This window comes from Chiloscyllium plagiosum, chromosome 24, assembly GCF_004010195.1.
Source record: "Chiloscyllium plagiosum isolate BGI_BamShark_2017 chromosome 24, ASM401019v2, whole genome shotgun sequence".
Classification (NCBI taxonomy): domain Eukaryota; kingdom Metazoa; phylum Chordata; class Chondrichthyes; order Orectolobiformes; family Hemiscylliidae; genus Chiloscyllium; species Chiloscyllium plagiosum.
In genome coordinates, this window is record NC_057733.1 from 46,937,552 (window position 1) to 46,954,040 (window position 16,489).

The following is a 16,489-nucleotide window of genomic DNA, read 5'->3' on the forward strand; positions in this document are numbered from 1 at the left end:
TGCTTTGCTTCTCAGCTGACTGGTTTAAACAGCAGATTTCTTCATGCATTAATACTGAATAGTTCCGCTTTTCATCAACTCCACATTCACAGTGAGCAGGCTGGATTAGAAAGGCTTTGGTTGATTCAGCTCTCCTGAATTCCTGCAGTTTAATTCCGACAAGCGAGTGATCATTTTTTAAATTCCTTTCACAGCCGCTTCCCGTTTGGAAGAAATATTTTGTCGATTGATGCTCAGTTCACTCCGAGTCACCAGCAATTGGACTCCCATTATGACTGCTGGCCATTGGGCCTGTTTTAGGATAGCGGTTTGTACCCAATCCCCTTTGGAATCCTCCATGACTAAGGCTTTCCCATCCCAGGGCAGATACAGAAAGTCTTGAGTTTATCTAGCACCTTTCACCAAATTAGGACATCCCAGGTCACCTGCTGTTGTAAGAGTTCGATTGCACACAGCAAGCTCCCATGCACAGTAACGAGAGAATGACCAAATAAATTTTTGATTTTGTGTTTCTTTTGTGAATTCCTTTGGAAATTTATCTGAAAGATATCACGAGTGCTGTCCAGCCTCCTTTATCGTTTGTGTCTAAGCTGTGGTCTAGTGACTGACTGTGAAAAACTTTGGACACAAAGGACTGCTTGTCCTGTTTGATGATATCATCCCATTAACCATTTCTAAGGTTCTGTGTTCCATGCCTTCATTCACATTCCTGCATTTTCTTTTCTTCAGGTATATGAAGTTTTTGTTGGCTTTGGATTGCTAAAATTGTGGGACATCAAAAGAAAAGACTCCCGTTTGTTCATTCTCTCAAACATGTCCATGCTGTCTGCTTGGCATAATAGCACTGAGCTAAATATAAACCAGGTTCCCATTACAATTCCAGGCTGTGGTGATGTAGATTTTTATTAAATAATGTTTGCAATTAGTTAGCAGCTTTTACATTCACAGGACATCTGAAAGTATTTTGGAGCCAATGAAATATTTTTGGGTGTAGTCGCTGTTGTAAAGTTGGGAGTGCTGCAGCCAATTTGCTATCAGATGCTGCTGGTGGGATCTTGGAGATTCTAGCGGGTCAGACAGCATCCAATGAGAGAGAGCAAGCTAACGTTTCTAGGCTAGATGACTCTTCATCAGAACTGGTGGGATCTTACTGTGTATTGGAGTGTTGATTGATGGGTATTAGGCCAGGCACTGGAAACTGTCCTATATTTGATTTGATAGTGCCACAGGTATTTCACTATCATCTCAGAGGCCAGACAGGGTCTCCGTTTAAGCTGTTAAGATCATCAGACCTAGAGAGAATATAGGCCATTCAGCCCATCGAGTCTGCTTCACCATTCAATGAGATCTTGGCCGATCTGATAATCCTCAACTCTGCTTTCCTACCTTGTCCTCATCAACCTTTATTTCCGTATTGATTAAAGACCTGACTATCTCAGTCATGAATATACTTAATGATCCAGCCCTTGACTGCCCTTTGCAATAAAGAACTCCACAGATTCTCTATCCTCCAAGAGAAGAAATACCTCCTCATTTCAATCTTAAATGGGTGACCATTCATTCTGAGATTATTCTCTCTGGCCTTAGATTCTCTGACAAGGGGAAGCAACTTCTCTCTATATCTACTCTGTCAAGTCCCCTAAGAATCTTGCAACTTTTAACAATGTTGCCTCTCATTCTTCTCATTTCCTAATGAGTACATGCCCAACTTCATCAGCCTCTCCTCATAAGTAAATCCCTCCATACCCTGGATTAATTTGGTAATAATCATTCTGGTCTGCTTCCTATGCCAGTATATCTTTGCTTAGACAACAATACTGAAATTTCCATTGGTGGTCCAGTGTGAGAGTGTCAGCCCCTGGCTCTACTCTCTGTAAAGCCTCTATGGCCCCATTGAAATTTATAATATCCCTCTTACCTGAGATACTGAGCCAAGTGCCAGTTACACCAATGGGCGTCACCTGTTGAGAGGGTGTAGTTATGACCAGCTGGTAGCTTTCACATCAGTCCATTACAAACCTGTTTTACTAACTGTATCCTACATATGGGGGGTGAGGGAGGGGGGAATTGCACAGGGACAGAAGTCTTATGGAGAAGGTCTCAGGGTGGTGGTAGTCGAGGCCCTGGGGAGGATGGATCTCAGCGAGGAGGCCTATCATTTGTCCCCTGACAGGAAGTGGGAAATGTCATAGCTGTTTCAATTTTTAACGACTTGATTTATGCAGAAAACCTGAGGTTTTTGTGACACAATGGCAGTGTCCTCATCTTTTGAGCCAGGAGGTGTAGGTTCAAGACCCACCTGCTACAGAGATGCATTATTATATCTCTGAACAGACTGAATGAGTGATGACTTTGCAGCCTGTGATTCAGAATGCAAGCCATGACACTGTCATTGTTGACGCAGGGTACACCATCATTTTCGGGAATGAAGCAACTTAACTGTGCCCAGCACCTGTCACAACCTTCGAATGTCTTGGAGTTTCTGTCGTGAAATCTCTGTAGTGTAGGGCGTACGGCTAAAACTCTTGACCATAAACGAGATAATGCGCCAACGATCTGTTTTTGTAACATTGATTGAGGGATAAATGTTACCGGAATGAATGGGGCTGACTCCCTTGCTATTTTTTGACATCATGACATGGTCTATTACATCCCCCTGAGGGGGAAGATGGGGCCTTTACCTCAAGCTGAAGAGAACCCATGCAGCGGTGCAGCCCTGCCACGGTCCTGCACTGGAGCATGGGTCAACATTTCTGTGCTCACATTTCAGGAGTGGGACTTGAAGCCAGAACCTTTTTGGCTCTGAGGTGAGCGTGCTGACCACCAAAGCACTGTGTCATGAGAGGAGGGGCAGGAAATCAATGGAGATGTTTAGGGTGACACTGGTGTCTGGGTCATTGTACACATGACCAAAAAATGGGGTACCTTGTGCAGTGACTGGCACTCTCATGAACTAAAGTTAAGACTTGCTCTTTTGTTTAAATTCCATCTTTGCTCTCTGGTTTGTTTATGTTTGGATGCAGGTTGATATTCAATGAGCTACCCTTTTACTTTGGCAGGGAAGGGTTCAGTTGTTTCTCTAGGAACTTCAGTCAGCTATCTAAAGAATGTTCTAGCAATTGTTCTCTGTGTAAATAACACTGAACCAAGGTAACAGTTGCTGTGATCGGAGCAAATTACTGCAGATGCTGGAATCTGTACTGAAAACAAAAAACACTAAAGATCACAGTGGATCACGTGGCATCCATGGAGAGAGAACAAGCTAACACTGAGTCTAGATGACTCTTCAGAGCTGACATGAACTGTGGAGGGAGCAGCATTTATGCAATAGTGGGAGGGATGGTGTTGAAATGCTAAGGGAGAAAAGGTATTGATAACTCAGATTAAGTGATCTGAATGAGAGATGGCAGAACAATGGTATGGAAAAAGTGAGGACTGCAGATGCTGGAGATCAGAATCGAAAAGTATATGGCTTTGGAAAAGCACAGCTGGTTAGGCAGCATCCGAGGAGCAGGAGAATTGACGTTTCGGGCAAAAGCCCTTCATCAGGAACAATGGTGTCCTCATAAACCTTTATCTCTGTATTGATTAAAGACCTGACTAAAAGAAAGGGAAGAAATGGGAGGTGGTTCACAATTTAACGGTGTTGAACTCGATATTAAATCCAGAAGGCTGTAAGGTGCCCACTCTGAAGCTGAGATGTTCCTCCAGTTTGCACTGATTCGCTGGACCATTGCAGCATGCTGAGGACAGACAAGTGGGCATGCGCGCAAGCTACTGTGTTAAAATGACTGGCTACAGGAAGGTCTGGATCATGCTTGCACCTGGACCGGAGGTGTTCTGCAAAGTGGTCACCCAATCTGCATTTGGTTTCTCCAATGTAGAGTGGGCCACATTGGGTGCAGCAAATACAATACACAAGATTGGAGGAGTACACGGTGAAATTCTGCTTCACCTGGAAAGGCTGTTTCGGCCTTTGGATGGTGAGCAGGGAGGAGGTGAAGGGGCAGTGTTGCACCTTCTGCAGTTGCATGGGAAGGTGTTGTGGGAAGGAAGGGTTAGAATTGGTGCTCATGGAATGGACTAAGGTGTCCCAGAGGGAATGATCCTTGCGAAACACAGGCAGGACGAGTGAGGGAAAGATGTATTTGGTGGTTGTGTTCTGCTGGAGTTGTCTGAAATGGCAGAGAATGATCCTTTGAATGCAGTGGCTGATGGGATGAAGTGAGGACAAGGGGGACCCGATCATGTTGAGTGTGATGGGAAGGGGTAAGGGCAGAACCACAGGTGATAAATTGGATGTGGTTGGGGGCCCTATCAATGAGAGTGAGCCAGAAACCACAGTCATGGAAGAAGCAAAGCATGTCAGCACCGCTGTTTTGGAAGGTGGCATCATCCAAACAGATGCAACGTAGGTGAAGGAACTGGGAGAAGCTGTAGTGAAGGTAGCTATGGGAATTGGTGGCTTTGTAGTGGATGGCAGTGGACAGTTCATTCCCTGAAATGGAGACCGAGAGGTCAAGGAATAGGAGGGAAGTATTGGAAATGGGTGGTGTGAGAGTTAGAGGGGTGGAAATTGGAGGCAAAATGAACAAATTTTTCAAGGTCCTGGCAGGTACATGAAGCAGCACCGAAACAGTCGTTGATGTACCAAGAAAGAGAATTGGAGGAGGGAACCAGTTTAGGACTGGAACAAGGGCTTTTCCACATACCCAATAACTGGGACCCATGCAGATGCCATTCCTTTGACCTGACAGAAGTGAGATGAATTAAAGTAGGAATTGTTCAGTGAGAGAACAAGTTCAGCCAGGTGGAGGAGAGTGGTGATGGATGGGGAGTGTTCAGGCCTTTGAGGAAGAAGTCAAGAACTTGCAGACCATCCTGCTGGGGAATGGAGGTATAGAGGGATTTGGCATCCGATATCCAACGTCCAATCCCGGGCAGAGAGAGAGAGTATATAGGGACGCAGGTTGTCGAATTGAACCCAAGTCAGAATGGGAAGGTTGTTGGTGTTAGAGAGTGCTGGGTCGAATAAGCAAGCCCCACTGCTGGAAACACTGTTATGGCCAATGGTCAGTCAGTTCAGGAAAGACATGAGGTGGTATTATTATGTAATGGTGTTACATAGTGAATAGATTCAGTGTAAAGCCCTCCACAATGGGATTAGCTGATCTCTAGTGGGCTGGTTGACAATTTTTATAATTATTTAATCAATAATGAACTTGCACATGAGGAGTTGACCCCTGGTTTAAGTCAGGACAGTAATATCATTGGTGATATGTCAGTCCACCCTCCAGAAACCTCATCTCGCATCCATCCCCCATCAACAATTGCTGCCAGCTCTCCAGGATAGCCCTGGAAGCCAGAAGGATCTCATGGCACAGTGGTAGTATCCCTCCCTCTGAGCCAGGATGTCCTGCTCCAGCATCTGTTATATCATGTCCAATATTTGAAGATTAACCTCCAGGACTCTGAGGCAAGCAAACTGGGGAATTTTCTTTAAAAGAAAAGCTTATTTTTATCATTTTCTTTGAATTGGTAAATTTTTAATAATTATTTTAAAATATGTGGATACAGAGAATTATTACAGTGGGGATGGATGGTCGCATGATGGACCCATCTGGTTTATAGCTGCCCAACAGAGTGCTGGAGAACCTTGGCACATCACTGGACTTGAAACTTTAGCTGTGTTTCTCTCTCCACTGATGCTGCCAAACCTGTTGAGTCTATCCAGCAGTTGCAGTTTTTGTTTCTGACCTCTGGCATCAAAGAGCTGAACATACAGAAACAGACCCTTCAGTCCGACTCGTCCATACCAACCAGATAACCTAAATAAATTTTGTTCCATTTGCCAACATCTGGCCCATATCCCTCTAAACCCTTCCTATTCGTATACCCATCCAGGCGCCTATTAAATGTTGTTGTAATTGTATCAGCCTCCTCCACATCCTCTGGCAGCTCATTGCATACACGCACCACCCTCTGCGAAAATGTTGCCCCTTAGGTCCCTTTTAAATCTTTCCCATCTCACCATAAACCTATGCCCTCTACTTCTGGATTCCCCCACCCCAGGGAAAAGACCTTGGCTATTCAACCTATCTATGCCCGTCATGATTTTATACACTTTTTATTTATAATTTTGTGTTTATTTCTGCCCAACATTGGCAACCGTGCATAATTCTGGGAATTGAGGGCAAGTGCAGGTTATCATGGTTCCTTATATAAAGGTCACTGCTGTGTCATAGAGTCATAGAGATGTACAGCATGGAAACAGACCCTTCGGTCCAACCCGTCCATGCTGACCAGATATCCCAATTCAATCTAGTCCCACCTGCCAGCACCCGGCCCATATCCCTCCAAACCGTTCCTCTTCATATACCCATCCAAACGTCTTTTTAAATGTTGCAATTGTACCAATCTCCATCACTTCCTCTGGCAGCCCATTCCACACACACACCACCCTCTGCATAGAAAAAGGTGTGTGCCTTAGATCTCTTTTATATCTTTCCCTTCTCATCCTAAACCTATGCCCTCTAGTTCTGGACTCCTTCACCCCTGGGAAAAGACTTTGTCTATTTACCCTATCCATTGTCCCTCATGATTTTATAGACCTCACTAAGGTCACCCCTCAGCCTCCAACGCTCCAGGGAAAATAGCCCCAGCCTATTCAGCCTCTCCCTATAGCTCAAATCCTTCAACCCTGGCAACATCCTTGTAAATCTTTACTGAACCCTTTCAAGTTTCACAAAATCCTTCCAATAGGAAGGAGACTAGAATTGCACGCAATATTCCAAAAGTGGCCTAACCAATGTCCTATACAGCCACAATATGACCTCTCAATTCCTGTACTGAATGCTCTGACCAATAAAGGAAGCATACTAAATGCCTTCTTCACTATCCTATCTACCTGCAACTCTACTTTCAAGAAGCAACGCTCCCTAGGACCTTACCATTAAGTGTATACGTCCTGCTAAGATTTGCTTTCCAAAAATACAGCACCTCACACTTATCTAAATTAAACTCCATTTGCCACTCCTCAGCCCATTGGCCCATCTGATCAAGATCCCATTGTAATCTGAGGTAACCTTCTTTGCTGTGTACTACACCTCCAATTTTGGTGTAATCTGCAAACTTACTAACTATACATCTTAAGTTCACATCCAAATCATTGATATAGATCATGAAAAGTAATGGACACAGTACTGATTCTTGTAGCACCCCCCTGGTCACAGGTCACTGGTCATAGTCTGAAAAACAGCCTCCACTACCACCCTCTGTCTTCTACCTTTTGAACTAGTTCTGTATCCAAATGGCTAGTTCTCCCTGTATTCTGTGAGATCTAACCTTGCTAACCAGCCTCAGGCAGCATCCAAGGAGCAGGAGAATCGACGTTTCGGGCATAAGCCCTTCTTCAGGAATGAGGCCCTCATTACTGAAGAAGGGCTTATGCCCAAAATGTCGATTCTCCTGCTCCTTGGATGCTGCCTGACCTGCTGCGCTTTTCCAGCAACACCATTTTCAGCTCTGATCTCCAGCATCTGCAGTCCTCACTTTCTCCTTTCCAAATACATGTACATCCTGTCCCTCAGGATTCCCTTCAACAACTTACCCACCACCGATATCAGGCTCACTGGCTTGTCCTTACCACCTTTCTTAAATAGAGGCACCACATTAGCCAACTCTGGTTTTCCGGCACCTCACCTGTGACTATCGATGATACAAATATCTCAGCAAGGGCCCAGCAATCACTTCCCTAGCTTCCCACAGAGTTCGAGGTTGCACTTGATTAGGTCCTGGGGATTTATCCACTTTTATGTGTTTCAAGACATTCAGCACTTGCTCCTCTGTAATATGGACATTTTTCAAGATGTCACCATCTATTTCCCTACATTCTATATCTTCCATGTCCTTTTCCACAGTAAACACTGATGCAAAAGACTCGTTTAGTATCTCCCCCATTTCCTGTGGTTCCACACAAAGGCGGCTTTGCTGATCTTTGAAGGGCCCTATTTCTCCCTAGTTACCCCTTTGTCCTTAATGTATTTGTAAATATCCTTAGGATTCTCCTTAATTCTATTTGCCAAAGCTATCTCATGTCCCCTTTTTACCCTCCTGATTTCCCTCTTAAGTATACTCCTACTGCCTTTATACTCTTCTAAGGATTTACTCGATCTATCCTGTCTATACCTGACATATGCTTCCTTCTTTTTCTTAACCAAACCCACAATTTCTTTAGTCATCCAGCACAGTGGTTAGCACTGCTGCCTCACAGTGCCAGAGACCCGGATTCAATTCCCGCCTCGGGCAACTGTCTGTGTGGAGTTTGCACATTCTCCCTGTGTCTGCGTGAGTTTCCCCTGGGTGCTCCGGTTTCCTCCCATCGTCCAAAGATGTACAGGTTAGGTGAATTGGCCGTGCTAAATTGCCCCTAGTGTAAGGTGAACGGGTAAATTTAGGGGAATGGGTCTGGGTGGGTTGCTCTTCAGAGGGTTGGTGTGGACTTGTTGGGCCGAAGGGCCTGTTTCCGCACTGTAAGTAAAGTAAAATTCCCTTTACCTACCATCCCTAATTTCCCAGAGGGCAGTTAAGAGTCAATCGCGTTGCTATGGGTCTGGAGTCACATGTAGGCCAGACAAAGTAGGTTTGGGAGATTTCCTTCCCAAAGACCCAACCATCAATGACGGCTTCATGGTCATCATTAGACTCTTGTATCAAGACTTTTATTTTATTGAATTCTAATTCCAGTATTTGCCGTGACCGGATTTGAACCCTCTTCCCCAGAACATTGTTGGCTCTTAGACATTTATAGATTTTTTTAAAAGTATTTTCTAATCAGACTATTCAAAGGTGTTATGACGCACACCTCTGGGGAAAGTGGGACTTGAGCCAGGCCTCCTGACTCAGAGCTATGGTCACAACCAATGCAACACAATGCAACTCTTGTCCACCCTCAATCATGATGTAAATCCAAGCAAAGCCTACTTGAACTGCTGCCTCAGTGAATGAACTGAAGGTTTTCTGTCAGGAGCCTGCCAGGCCTTTTTCCCCCACCCCACCCAGTCATACACAGCTTGTCCCCAGGAGAACCTGCACTCTCAATTGCCAGGCAGTGCTGCCTCCCTGTGCGGTCCCATCCCCATCCCCACCCCCACCATAGTAATTTAAATCCTCCCGAGCACCTCTAGCAAATCTCCCTGCCAGTATATTAGTCCCCTTCCAATTTAGGTGCAATCCACCCTTCTTGTACAGGTCAGTTCTACCCCAGAAGAGATTCCAATGATCCTCCCTTGTGTGTTTATTATCCCACCACCCTGTAAGTTGTTGCAGATTGAAAGAATGTCATCCTTAATGTGTCACTGGTCATGGATGTATGTGTGTGTGTCTCATGAATCTTGTGAATTCTTTATGCCGAATCTGATGTATGTGTGGAATTCCTCTCCCCTGCAGGCCAGGTGCCTGATTGTATGCATCAAAAGCTGAAATTGCTGGAGAAACTCAGCTGATCTGGCCTCCTCTGTGGAGAGAGGCAGTTAACGTTTCAAGTCCAGACCCTTCTTCAGATTTGATTGTGAGGGTTAGTGGGAGTGAAATAAATAGATTATTGAGAAAGAGAAAGTGAAAAAGCAGTATTTTTTAAAAATGATTTTTCAGTCTTAGCTCAGTATGATTGTTGTGCAAATGATTGCACTCAGTTTTCAACTGCCAGTATTGAGATGTCACCAGGCAAAGCTGCAGTTATCCCACCCCATTCCACCTAGTTACATGGACCTGGTCCCCGAGCCATCTCGGTTGATACTCCAGTACAGCACAGAGTGTGTGCTATACTGCTGTCTTTCAGTCCAAAGTTAAAAATCACACAATACCAGGTTATAGTCCAACAGGTTTGATTGGAAGCACTAGCTTTCGGAGTGCTGCTCCTTCATCAGGTGGTTGTCCAGGTGGTTGTCCACCTGATGAAGGAGCGCCGCTCCGAAATCTAGTGCTTCCAATTAAACCTGTTGGACTATAACCTGGTGTTGTATGATTTTTAACTTTGTACACCCCAGTCCAACACCGGCATCTCCAAATCATGTCTTTCAGTCCAGTCTTAAACTGGGGCCCCAGTCTGCTCCCTCTGGAATCCTGATGAAGGGCTTTTGCCTGAAAAGTCAATTCTCTTGCTCCTCCAATGCTGCCTGACCTCCTGCGCTTTTCCAGCACCACATTCTCGACTAATAAATGTCAGCTGTCATTGCATATAACCGCTGGAGAAGTTTTTCAGGAGTAAGGATTCCTGATGGTTTTCCATCCTTGCTTTAATTTGAACAATTAAACTTGGGAAGTTAGGAATGTGACATCTTTTATTCTTTCGTGGGATGTGGGCATCGCTGGCTGAGCCAACACTTATTGCCCATCCCTAATTTCCCAGAGGGCAGTTAAGAGTCAATCGCGTTGCTATGGGTCTGGAGTCACATGTAGGCCAGACAAAGTAGGTTTGGGAGATTTCCTTCCCAAAGACCCAACCATCAATGACGGCTTCATGGTCATCATTAGACTCTTGTATCAAGACTTTTATTTTATTGAATTCTAATTCCAGTATTTGCCGTGACCGGATTTGAACCCTCTTCCCCAGAACATTGTTGGCTCTTAGACATTTATAGATTTTTTTAAAAGTATTTTCTAATCAGACTATTCAAAGGTGTTATGACGCACACCTCTGGGGAAAGTGGGACTTGAGCCAGGCCTCCTGACTCAGAGCTATGGTCACAACCAATGCAACACAATGCAACTCTTGTCCACCCTCAATCATGATGTAAATCCAAGCAAAGCCTACTTGAACTGCTGCCTCAGTGAATGAACTGAAGGTTTTCTGTCAGGAGCCTGCCAGGCCTTTTTCCCCCACCCCACCCAGTCATACACAGCTTGTCCCCAGGAGAACCTGCACTCTCAATTGCCAGGCAGTGCTGCCTCCCTGTGCTCCCCTGGCTAAGCTGTCTCCATGATCTTCTGGTGGAGCAGCAGCCCAACCAGAGCAGGACCTTGGGCATAATGGCTCTGCAGTTCCCTGGCAGAGTTGGTCCCCAGGTAGAGCTGCTCATGTAGTTCCCTGGCAGAGTTGGTCCCCAGCTAGAGCTGCTCGTGTAGTTCCCTGGCAGAGCTGGTCCCCAGTTAGAGCAATTTTCCCAAAGAGGTGCTTGTTTTTAGACTTCAACCTGACAAATAATTATAGGGAAGTTTGATCTTGTTCTTGATGAATGCCCAGTGACAGAATAATAATTAGAGTTGAAAATGTCCCCCTTTTTTGTTCCATCCATCACGTACCTACCACCTAAAGGTATATCAATTATGAATGTTGCGATAGTGAGTGTTAGGTTCTTTATGATATGTGGGCACCACAGAGGCTAGGTGCATTGGCCATAAAATGATGCTTTGACTTAAGTTGATAAGTTTCCTTTTGATATTTTGGGTAGTGAGGTTTTGGTGGAACAGTGGAGAGTTGTTTTGCTAATTTGCCAACAGGAATTGTGAAGTACGTGATGCAAATGTAAGACAATACTGAAAGAGTAGAACACGCTCAGGGCACCAGCTGCTTCCCTGTTCGACTGAGAGAGAAAGGAAACTAATTACACATGGAACCGTAATCCTCCGAAATTTAATGTGCAACAAGGCAGTAATTTTGAGGATTAGGTTTATGAATGACACAAAACTAAACTGCGTGAGACACATTTCTGATTTTAAAAAAAACTTTGTTAATCAGTTTGTGACCATATCATATCTACAAAAATAAATACTGTCGTAATCAAATTGGCATTTTATGGTATTATCTTGGGGTTGAATCAGGCCGTTCAGTCCATCTTGCATCATCCAGCAAATCTGAAATAGCCTCCATTTCCTTTGTCATCCAAGTGGCATTTTTTCATTCATTCATGGGCCGTGGGTGGTGTTGGCTGGGTAACATTTATTGTCCCTAGTTGCCCTTGAGAAGATGGTGAGCTGCTATGAGCTATAAATTGACCCACAATGCCATCAGGGAGGGAATTGCAGGGTTTTGACGCAGCAACAGTGAAGGAATGACATTTATTTCCAAGTCAGGATGGTGAGTGACTTGGAGAGAAAGTTACAAATAGTGTGTTCCCATGTATCTGCTGCCCTTACCCTTCTAGATGGAAGTGGTTGTGGGTAGGAAGGTCCTGTCTAAGGATCTTTGGTAAATCTTTGCAGTAATCGTGTAAATAGTACACACTACAGCTACTGAGCATCCAGACCTTAGATCAGGACAACTCAGACACAGACACCAATAGCAGAATGGAAGGAGTCAATGTTTGGGGATGTGGTGCCAATCAAGTGGGCTGCTTTGTCCTGGATGGTGTCAAGCTTCTTGAGTGTCCTTTATCAGGAAGGATGGAAATGGTCATAGCCTTGAACAAGCATTCAGGTCTTTTACTGTAGACCAGATAATAATTTGTTGATTGCTCTAAATGCAGTTTTATTTTAATATTCATTCATAGATGAGGGCATCATTGGCTAGGCCAGTGCTCATCCCTAAGTGCCCAGAGGGCAGTTAAGAGTCAGCTACATTGCTGTGGGTCTGAGGTCACATGTGCGTCAGACTAGGTAAAGATGGCATTAAAGGACATTCGTGAACCAGATGGGATTTTCCAACAATCAACAATGAATTCATTGCCGTTGTTAGACACTTCATTCCAGCTTTTTTTTAAATTGAATTCAAGTTCCACCATCGCTGGTTGTGGTGAGATTCAAATCCAGAACGTTATCGGGGTCTCAGGATTATCGGGGTCCAGCAGTAATATCATAAGGCTATAGCCTGCCCATTAGTTACTTCTGATGGCTTGTTTGAATTTGTCCAGCTATTTAGTTAAACTTATTTTAAGCCATTCCGTCCTCACAATCAACCCTCTCATACAGAATCTCCAATTCTCATCCACAGCAATTCCTGTTTTAAATATTCTGCCATCCGTGTCTGTGTCTGAGTTGTCTCGATCGCAGGTCTGGAAAACTCATCCTAAAAGTTTTGCTGCTTTTAAGGCCCTCCTTTGATAATCTGCATGGAATCACCGTGTTGTTCGGTCTCCAATTCTTTGTGATTATTCCTCTTGTGAAATGCCTTTGTTTGTTTTGCTGTGTTGAGCCTCTGTTCCAGCATTGTCACTAATCAGGGAGTTTCATTCTCCTCTTCTCTCCCTTTAGCCCGCTGTCCTGGACAATCTCCTCAGTTCAATGAAGTTTGTGCTCCAAGGGATGGGAATTCTGAGGATTAATCTGGCCAACCCCAAGAATACCGTAAGAAATTTTTTAAAACACTTACAGAGCACTTTTCAGGACATCTCAAAGCACCTTGCAGCCAATGTAGTACTTTTTGAGGCATAGTCACTGTTGTAATTTGCAGTTAGTTCACACATAGCAAGTCCCATATACAGTATAGCAATGTGACAAAGATAAGATTATCTGTGTGTGCAATGATGGTGATTGAGAGTGAAATATTGACCAGAATACGGGGGATAACGCTTGTGCCTTTCTTCAAATAGGATCATGGGATCTTTGACATTGTCAGGCCATGCAGAAGGGACCTCAAGTCAGATATTCTCTCATTCACTGATGGAAATCGTAACTTGGACTGTATGACTGTCACTGTATGTCCAGAAGAGTTGCAACCAGTAGGTGGCAGTGTTGCATTAGTTGTAGGGAGCTGATGTTAACTCCGTGTCTGTCCTGCCTGCACATTATCCTCAGTGATTCATCAATACTCTGTTTTTCATGAGGTATTTTTCTTCTGCAATAAGGCTTTACGACTGCTGGATATTATCCATTTCCTTATCCAGTGGAAATTCCTTCACTCGCTCTCATTCCCCATCAATAGACTACAGTAAAGGTGGGACCTTAGGTGTATAATTCTGGAAGGGAGTGAGTTTCTGGCAGATGAAAGTATGCATTTAAGTTGTTTTAGGAGAACTGAGGGGAACAAAAGCATCAAAACCCAGTAGCAAGAAGGTGGAGGAAACAGACCGTAAGCTATAGGAATAGAGTTAGGCCATTCAGCCCTTTGGAGTCTGTTCCACCATCCGATCATGCTGGTTATGTTTCTGAACCCCAATCTCCTGCCTTCTCCCCATAAACTTTTATTCCCCTTTCTAATCAAGAACCTATCTATCTCTGTGTTATATCCACTCCCTGTCCTGGCCTCCACAGCCCTCTGTGACAATGAGATCCACAGATTAACCACCCTCTGACTGAACAAATTCCTCACCACGGAAACAGACCCTTCAGTCCAACCCGTCCAGGGCGACCAGATATCCCAACCTAATCTCGTCCCATCTGCCAGCACTTGGCCCATATCCCTCCAAACCCTTCCTATTCATATCCCCATTCGGATGCCTTTTAAATGTTGCAATTGTACCAGCCTCCACCACTTCCTCTGGCAGCTCATTCCATACACGTACCACCCTCTGTGTGAAAAAGTAGCCCCTTTAGGTCTGCTGTGTGTTGAGAGACACATTTTGGCCAAACCAGTTAACAAATTGCTAATCTCCTAAAGGATGTGACTAAACCAAATGGGAAGTTACAACAATCCAGCGGCTTCGCGGTCACTATTATTTCCTTCACTCTGAGACTGTGCCCTCAGGTCCCAGTCTCTCCTATGAGTTGAAATATCTCCTCCATGTCCACTCTGTCCAGGCCTCTTGGTATTCTGTAAATTTCAATCACAGCCCTGCCCATCCTTCTGAACTCCATCGAGTACAGACCCAGTGTCCTCAACCGCTCTCCATATGGCAAACCCTTCATTCCTGGGATCAATTTTGTAAACCGCCTCTGGACCTCCTCCAAGGACACTACATCCTTCCTTAGATAAAACCTCTCCCAATATTCCAAGTGCAGTCTGACCAAACCTTGTACAGCTTTATCAATGCATCTCTGTTCTTGTACTCTAATGCTTTTGAAATGAATGCTAACATCACAATTGTTTTCTTAACTGCCAGCTGCATGTTAACCTTAAGAGAATCCTGAGCTAGGACTCCCAAATCCCTTCATGCTTCAGATGTCCAAAGCCTTTTCCCCCATTTAGAAAATAGTGTGAGCCTCTGATTTTCTGCCAAAGTGCATAACTGTCACACTGTCCCGTATATATTCCATATGCCACTTGTTGGGCCCACTATCCACGTCCTTCTGCAGCCTCCCCACCTCCTCAACACTACCGGTCCCTCCACCTGTCTTTGTGTCGAGGGTAAACGTAGCAACAATGCCCTCTGTCCCTTCATCCAGATTGTTAACGTATAACCAGATTAGCTGTGGTGCCAACATTCACCCCTGCAGAGTTGCGGTAGTTCGCTGCAGAATCAGCGAGGTGAGTTGCTTTTGGTCCAGATCCAGGAGAGGGAAGCAATGAAGTTTTAACAATGGAGCTAGAGATCTGTCTGGCAGGTAGATGGGGAAAAGGCATTAGTAAAAGAATATCATGAAAATAATTAAGAGGAGAGACTGGAGCTGTTTTCCTTGGAGCAGAGGAGATTGACGGGGAACATCACTGAGATGTATATAATTAGTGATTATATACAGAGAGAAAGTATTCCCTCCCGCCTTGATCATGGGAACAATGACCAGAGGCATAGATTTAAGGTAAGGGGCAGCAGGTTCATGGGGGATGGGAAGAAATGTTTTTTTCATCCAAAGAGTGATGGGAATTTGAGGCAGAAACCCTTGTAACATTTGATAATTATTTAGCTGCGCATTTGCAGTGTCAAGACATGACAAGGCTAAGGCCTAGTACGTAAAAATGGAATCAGAATAATTGGTGCTTGTTTTGGACTGGTAGAGGCTGGGTGGGCTGAAGTGCCTTCTTCTTTGCTCTAGTCCTGGATGACTCCCCGGAGTTGGACAGAGAATCCAAAATGCCAAGTAAAATTATAAAATGTTGGGTGTCCTTGGCCTGAATAAAATGCTGGAATTGGGAATTGTGGATGTTGATGTCATTGGGATTGGGAATACAGTGAAAAGGTATTGGGAAGGTTTGGCAAATATGGGAGACGATAGAAAAGGCAGAAGAGGCAGCTTTGTTTGTTCATTTGCACACAGCACTGTTGGAGGGCCAGCGCTGACAGAGTGCCACAATGTCAGAGAGCCCATCGTTTTGGATGGGAAACAGAGACTCTGATAACTTTAATGTAAATGATGCCATAGCACTCCTCAAAGAAAAGTAAGTTCAGACATTTCTTCCTCCACTATTGCTGCCACTGAATGACAATTTGTAGGATCATACTGTGCATGGGTTGACCACCATTTGCCCATAACACCACAGCAACTATTTGTGTTTTAAGAGATTTTGGCGCTTTCTTGCTCCCTTTTCCTTTTTTTTTCTCATTTCCTTTTTCCCATTTCGTTGCTCCCTTTCCCTCTCTCCCTGTGTCAAAATATTTCTCTCTCGTTCTCGTGCATTTGTCTTCGCACTGTTTCCTCCGCGCGCTGTCTCCCTCCTCTCCTCCGCGCGCTGTCTCCC

At 44.6% G+C, this 16,489-nt stretch overlaps 1 protein-coding gene across 2 annotated transcripts in view; it reads left to right on the top strand.

Moving 5' to 3' along the window:
* The window catches only part of gnav1 (guanine nucleotide binding protein (G protein) alpha v1), a 127,790-nt gene that overhangs the window by 35,091 nt on the left and 76,210 nt on the right, over positions 1-16,489 (top strand). The window contains exon 3 of one of the 2 annotated variants that reach the window (XM_043714994.1): positions 13,189-13,281. The exons of the other annotated variant lie outside the window; for it this stretch is intronic. Coding sequence (XP_043570929.1) covers positions 13,189-13,281 — 93 coding nt within the window. The remainder of the gene's footprint in view (positions 1-13,188; positions 13,282-16,489) is intronic. 2 annotated transcript variants of the gene reach the window in all.